This window comes from Coturnix japonica, chromosome 7 (assembly GCF_054131305.1).
Source record: "Coturnix japonica strain WE chromosome 7, WE-NBRP24, whole genome shotgun sequence".
NCBI classification, from domain to species: Eukaryota; Metazoa; Chordata; class Aves; order Galliformes; family Phasianidae; genus Coturnix; species Coturnix japonica.
This window is the reverse complement of record NC_140669.1, coordinates 22,977,740-22,984,156: the sequence shown is the minus strand read 5'-3', so window position 1 is coordinate 22,984,156 and position 6,417 is coordinate 22,977,740. Positions and strand designations below refer to the sequence as shown.

The following is a 6,417-nucleotide window of genomic DNA, read 5'->3' as shown; positions in this document are numbered from 1 at the left end:
ACTTTTAAATTCTGTACATTCTGCTCTTATCTGCACCTTGACTCCGTGCTGCATGTGCCTTCCCAAGGCCGTGTGCCTCTTTGCTTGTTTGCTGGAAGATAACGGCAGCCCTGGCCTGAGGCCTCGTCCCCTGTCCCTTCTTAGAAAGTGCCCCAGCCTCCAGCAGCCTGCGGGTGCCTTGGAGAGGGGCCACGGCATTGTCTTCACTTGGAAACATGGCTGCAGGAAGAATGAATCACAGGTTGGACCCGCGTAACCAAGTGAAAACAAAAGCTCAGGATTCTGCATCTCACTGCTGTGAATAATGGGGGGAAAAGTGGGCATCCTGTTTTGAAATCCAGCACCAGCTGACAGGATGAAAAGACTGCAGGCATGATTGTCTTCTGAGGCTCAGCAGTAACCAGGCTGTGGCCATTTAAGGGAAAAACTGAAACAAAACAGTACTTAGGGAAACAGATCCAATGCTTCTGCTAGGACGTGAGTAAGAAGAAACCAGCGGGGTTGTTCAGAACGCACAGGGTGACAGGGTGAGGTTTAGTAGCTCTAAATGTTCTCAGTTTTCAGATCACCTCCTGTGCTGTTGGCTTGCGGTGAGCAGTGCCAGCAGGGCTGGGAGCTGTGCCTCGCAGCACACAGACTGCAGCCCTGGTGTCACTGATCCCACCTGTACCTGTGAGTCTGCAGCAATCCAGAGGCCCTGGGGAGCCCCTCTTGTGAGATCTGAGGCACCAGAAGTTGCCTACGCACAGAAATTGCCTACACTGCCTGGTGCTTCTTCTCCTTTGTCTGAAGGGATTTGTTTCTAAAGAGCGGAGAAAATCCCCAATACCATCTCAAATAAATAAATAAATAAACCAACAAAAAACATTTTTCTTGGTTTCTACTTGGTTAGAAAGGGGAACCTGATGAATCTACCTGCATGCTCGAGCTGCTGTCTGCCTGCCTACACAGCTGTTTTCACACTGCCCTCAGTTGTTGTTAACTAGCTGTGCATTAATACAGTGCACAGCCTGCACAGTAATTTTCCCTCCAATTACATAATTCTGCACCTACACAACACATCAGAGATGTGAGCGCTTAAAATTAACCCTCTGGATCTACATTCAGTTTCCACCAAGGGGTGTTTTTGCAGCACATTTCCCAGCACAGCAGCGTCCCACAGGCAGACACCTGAGCCAGGTGCTCTGCAGCCCCCAGCCAGGCACCCTGCACACGGAGAGCTGTGGGAGGGCAGCAGCACCCACAGTGTGACCCACAGCCCTGCAGCACAGCACCATCCACTCCCCATCAGAGGGGCAGCATGGCCCAGTGCCCAGCTGTTGGCACACCACTGTGAGTGAGGCTGTAGGTCGGATCTGCAAAGTGCATTAGCAAGAGCTGGAGGTTTCCAGCAACCAAAGTGCCATTGTTGCTTATGGGGAGAAGAGCTGGCTCATTTTGCTTTTTGTTGGTTAATCCAAATTCCAGAATAATGCCAGCTTTCAGGACTGCGTGGCCTTTGAGAGATCAGTCACGTAACTGCACTAAAAGTGATGTGATTCTTCTGTAACAAGAGATTGTAATAAGCGTGGTGGTTATGTCTGATAGCTGATCAAGATGTGATGTTTATGGAGTGAATGTAATAGCTCTGTAATAGCTCCTCAAAGGTACCAAAACTTCCTGCATTTCAGACCCTGCACTTCTGAAATTATGCATCTTCATGACTTTTTTCATTACTTCCATCGCTTAATGTAACTGTGTTTGTATAAAGAAAATGACACAGTAGCTCATGCTGTATAGGAAATTGGTAATCACAGCCTGAACCTCTGATTAACCAGCTGAGGCAAGTGTTGGGTCAGCTGTGGGAGCACAGGTGAGGGTAATCCTCTCCTAGACTTCATTTAAGGGCTGACCACCACAACAGCATCTTTTTTTGGTGCTTGCACCTTTGTGGAGTTTGGGTGACCAGTCTCAGTATTTTCCATCTAGACTGAAGACATCAGAATTGGTGAGTTTCTCCTTTAGATAACCTTTGGCTATCTATTATACCACCATTCTTTTCTTGTCTCCTACTTTCTTACTTTACGCATACCATATGCCATACATTATTTTCTTATTTAACACTTCTTGCAGAACCAGCAAGTTACAATGTCAGCAAATAACCTGTTAGTTTCACATGTGTTCACTTTAAATTCATCTTGTTGGTTTCAAAGATGGTCCAGGCTTTATTCTGTAACTGTGAGCTGTGATGAGCAGAATTAATCTCTGGCTTATTCCTCTTTTGTTTAACAGAAAGCAATTCAGTGCCCCATCTCTCTATCTCTTGTGTGATGAGTCCAGAAGCTACCAGTGAACATGTGCATGTACAAACTGCTTGTCACTTCACTGCTAGTGACTTGAATGGCTGCTGCTGCTGGTAGCTGGGTAGAAAGCCTTCTTTCCTGTGCAGGTCCCCCTCCATTCCTGGTGTTAGCTGGTGTTTGGTTGGTTGGTGGAAGTTTTTTAGCAAAAAACAGATGTTCCTTCAAAGATCGTTTTCATGTTGCAGTGGAAGGACAAGCAGAAGTAGCTGATTTTTATTTAGACAGGAAGCCATTAAACACATAGGACCAGAAGACTTTAGGCAAATAGTCACTGCAGCCATTTAGGATAAGGAGTTGCTGTCAGAGGGTTACCAACAACGCGTGTTCCCAGATACAGAGTTTTTAAGAAGTATATCAGATTGTTTCTATTTATACCTGTCTTTGCCGTGGCAACCAGAGACTGTGAGATGGATGAGGTATTTTCCCCACGTTGTGCATGTCTCCAAGGTCCATTTGGTATGTGCAGTGTCTGCAGAACCATTGCTAGAAATTCATTTCAAAGGAAGGGTTTAAAACATTTAGCAGAGGAGGTTTCTGTAAGGGATGTGTATCAGTACGGTCTTAAATGAATTTGCTCTCATTTCCATCACATCTACTTGATTCTTTGATTTTCTGAGCATTAAGAGGACCACTGCTCTGAAACACTTTAAGTTACCCCACAAAACCTAATGCCATCAGAGGGGGTAGGACTTACAGTGGGACACACTGCGCCTTTGTTCTATCAAGTAGTTGAGTGAGATGAGAATGGATTCAAAGCAGTGTTTCTTTTTGCTTTAATTCACTCACCTTACAATGAGCTGCTTCCCACTTTGCAAGTTTATCTGCAGCTCAGACGTCCATTTTGCCTTCTGCAGCACTTAAAGGTGGAACCAAGTTACATTTCTTCCAACTTCACTGCTGTGCTGGGCTCACCCTGCCAGGAGAAAGAGCACTTCAGTTCTGGACAACTGTCCTACGCACAGAATTCTTTGTTGTTGCATTTTCCTTGCCACTTTACTGTCAGGAAAGGTGGGGAAAAAAGCACATCTCTTACTCTGCCATTATAACAGTTGAGTACTGTAACTTGGAAAGCAGATTTGTAGAGAGAAGTTAAATGTAGGGCCCTTTAATAGCCTTTAATTGCCTTTTAATACCAAGTTATGATCTGGGAAGTAATTCTTCTGTCTAATGCGTGTGGAAGTCAGTGCCAAAGTAATACTAGCAGGGAAGAAAGGGAAATGCTTCTGGGGAGAGGAGCAGGACTCATAGAGAACCTGCTGAGATCTTGGGATGCTCTGGGATATTTGACTTAGAAAAACATGTTCCTGAGAAAAGACTATTTGCTGCATTATTGTCAAGTAGGAGTAGTGGCAAGGAACCAGTGCTTTAGACATAAAACCACAGTAAGCTGAATCATCACACTTGCTCTGGCGTGCTTAGAAGTCTGAGTTGCTGTAAGACAAGTATGAACCGGTCTGGGACAACAGAAATTCTGGTTTCCATTCCACTTACAGTAGCAGAACCCTAAAAACAAGTTTTGTTTCCTGCTCCCCCTGTGCAGCCTGTAACACTCTTCCACAAAGGTGTAAATGAATCTAAAGCTGCTCTGTTGAAATCAACAGCTTTCACATGTAACTGCATTTACTTTCTTCTGCCTGCCAGATTTGCTGCTTGCTGTGGGAAAGCAGGGCTGTCTTCTGGAGCTGGTTGTGCTCCCTGAGTTTGAGGGCCGGCATGGAGAGCTGCTGAGCAGTGCAGCCCCCAAAGATGGGCGCAGGCCCATTCCCCAGCCACTCGTCCTGTGACCCATGCAGGGAACGAGGAGCACGGCTAGCACTGCTGTTGGAGTCCCTGCCGAGTGCCCCTGGGGAGCCAGGACGGCTGCCCGGCCCTCCCATGGCCTTTAGCATGCTTTGGAGCGTGTTCAAGGCACTGGATAGGGAAGCAGACAAAGGAGAGGCGCGCTGTGTTGTTTTGCCAAACAAGAGATCAAACGGAGCCAAAGGTGAAGAGAAACCCGCGCACAAACAAGGCAATGGGAGCAGGGGCACCACACCACCGCTGCTGAGCTCAGCTTCCAGCCCGGTGACGCTCAGGCTGGAAGGCCCAGCCCCGCCGCCGCATGGTGAGGCCGCGCCCGCCTCTCCTGAGCCCCGGCCGGGAGGGCCTGAGCGGCGCCGCCGGCGGAGCGAGGGAGGGAGGGAGCGGCCCGGCCCGGCTCGGCTGCGCCCCGCCGCGGTTCCGCTGTTCCGCAGCAGGGGCCGCGATGGCGCTGGTGCCGTACGAGGAAGGCCGGGCGCTGCAGGGCCTGCACAGCCCCGCGGCCACGTTCCGCTTCGCGGGGCGCACCGTCCGCATCCGGCAGGACTGGGAGCGGCGCGGCGTGGCGGCCGTGGTGTGGGACGCGGTACGTGCGGGCCGGGCGGCTTCAAGGAAGTTCGCTTTCCTAAGAGGCCTCAAGGGCAGCGAGGCAACCCGGGCCCGAGGTTCAGTGTGAGCGAAGTGCATGTAACTGACCTTGTCTCCCTGTCAGGCTGTCGTCCTGTCCGCTTATCTGGAGATGGGAGGCATCGATCTGAGGGATCGGTCGGTGATTGAGCTGGGAGCTGGAACTGGATTGCTGGGAATTGTGGCCGCGCTGTTGGGTATGGCTTTTTTTGTTTGCCTAAAGCAGTTTACAGCTGTAGTAAAACTGTCATTTTTACATCTGCATGCAGAAGTTAATACCAAAGCCACACATGTGAACTGTCATATATCCTGAGTCATCTTCCTCTCCTGTCAGACTATAGAGCCTGCTGTGTTATTTACTGTACTGATAGTGCCACCACAGTTTACTTCATGGCGGGACCTTGCTTAGGCTGATGCTGTTACCATGGCAGTCTGCTTTGCAACACTGAGCTCTGCAGATCTCCTCCCCCAGGGAGCAGGAGCTTGTTCTCTTCCACTTCTCCTGAAGTGCAGCACAGATAAAGCTGCAGATAGAGAGCACACAAAGCCACATTAGCCTATCTTGCAGACAGGGAAACCAAGGTCTGGAGGAAGGATTTGCCTCAGATATGTCTGTGGCCGAGGCAGGGGCTGGGCACCGTGTTAAATCTGTGCTAAGTGTCACAGATAATCACTGTAATTCAGGGCTGTGCTGACGGTGGAAAGTGCCTGCTAAAATACTAAAAACAAAGCAGTCTGACAAAACGTGGTAATGTCATACCGAATCACATGGGCATTAATTTTGTCTGGCTTCTTTAACTGCTTCTCTTCTAATGAGGAACCAGAGCAGGTTAATGGTGACGATCTTTTTAACGTTGTTGTCATCTACCAGAAAGTAACTACACTTGTGCATTGAGAAAAAGCTCCAGAAAAGCTATTTGTTTAACCTGATTTAATCTTCATGTGGAACATATTATTAAGTGATTGATGAAGAATGGGACACATGTAGATGGTGGGCTTTCTGCTTGTTTGGTTCTTTTGTTTTTAATCAAGCACCTGAGCAATGATTAGTGTTTAATAGAACTGCTTACCTTGGAGCTTTGTATTCCAGACGTTTTATTTATGGACATCAAGTGCTAATCTGAGACATGTATTCCTGTACCACTTAGGTGCTCATGTAACCATCACAGACAGGGAGCCAGTGCTGGAATTCCTGGAGTTGAACGTATGGGCGAACCTACCTTCTGAACTACATCCAAGGGCTGTGGTGAAGGAACTAACTTGGGGAAAAGACCTTGGCAACTTCCCTCCGGGAGCATTTGACTTCATCCTGGGGGCAGACATCATTTATCTCGAAGAAACTTTTGCGGAACTGCTTCAGACGTTGGAGCACCTTTGCTCAGAGCAAACTGTGATTCTTCTTTCCTGCCGTATCCGCTATGAACGCGATAACAACTTCTTGAAGATGCTGAAAGGCCGTTTCTCTGTAAATGAGGTCCACTATGATTACAGTAAGGATGTTCATATCTACAAAGCACAGAGGCACAGTCCCAAAGATGACTTTTGACTGTATACTTTGTTAGTAAACTGCTGATCCTTTTCAAACCTCCTCTTGTTCCTACTAAATACACTTGTTCCTAGGCATATAATTATGGAGGTTGTGTTATTT

At 48.0% G+C, this 6,417-nt stretch overlaps 1 protein-coding gene and 1 long non-coding RNA gene across 3 annotated transcripts; one reads left to right on the top strand and one right to left on the bottom strand.

Moving 5' to 3' along the window:
• Positions 1–1,660: 1,660 nt before the first annotated feature.
• On the bottom strand, positions 1,661–4,977 carry LOC107316553 (uncharacterized). The gene is made up of 3 exons (XR_001556424.3): positions 4,839–4,977; positions 3,129–3,255; positions 1,661–2,825 (listed from the first exon to the last, which is right to left on the bottom strand). It is a non-coding gene; the product is annotated as an uncharacterized LOC107316553 (long non-coding RNA).
• METTL21A (methyltransferase 21A, HSPA lysine) lies at positions 1,922–6,397 on the top strand. 2 transcript variants are annotated; one of them, XM_085553391.1, is made up of 3 exons: positions 1,922–1,987; positions 4,855–4,966; positions 5,918–6,397. In XM_085553391.1, exons 2-3 carry the CDS (start codon positions 4,882–4,884, stop codon positions 6,313–6,315), a joined length of 483 nt encoding a protein of 160 aa, XP_085409517.1. In that variant the 5' UTR covers positions 1,922–1,987; positions 4,855–4,881; the 3' UTR covers positions 6,316–6,397. The 2 variants fall into 2 exon arrangements, with proteins under 2 accessions (XP_085409517.1, XP_015723689.2); XM_015868203.3 differs by lacking the exon at positions 1,922–1,987 and adding an exon at positions 4,355–4,728.
• Positions 6,398–6,417: the final 20 nt, after the last annotated feature.

What these genes read in the sequence shown, in the direction of transcription:
- METTL21A (XM_015868203.3), top strand. Translation starts at nt 4,444, where the DNA reads ATGGTGAGGCCGCGCCCGCCTCTCCTGAGCCCCGGCCGGGAGGGCCTG. An exon ending in CGGCCGTGGTGTGGGACGCG is followed by an intron (nt 4,729 to 4,854) that starts GTACGTGCGGGC and finishes TCTCCCTGTCAG; the next exon opens with GCTGTCGTCCTGTCCGCTTA. An exon ending in AATTGTGGCCGCGCTGTTGG is followed by an intron (nt 4,967 to 5,917) that starts GTATGGCTTTTT and finishes TGTACCACTTAG; the next exon opens with GTGCTCATGTAACCATCACA.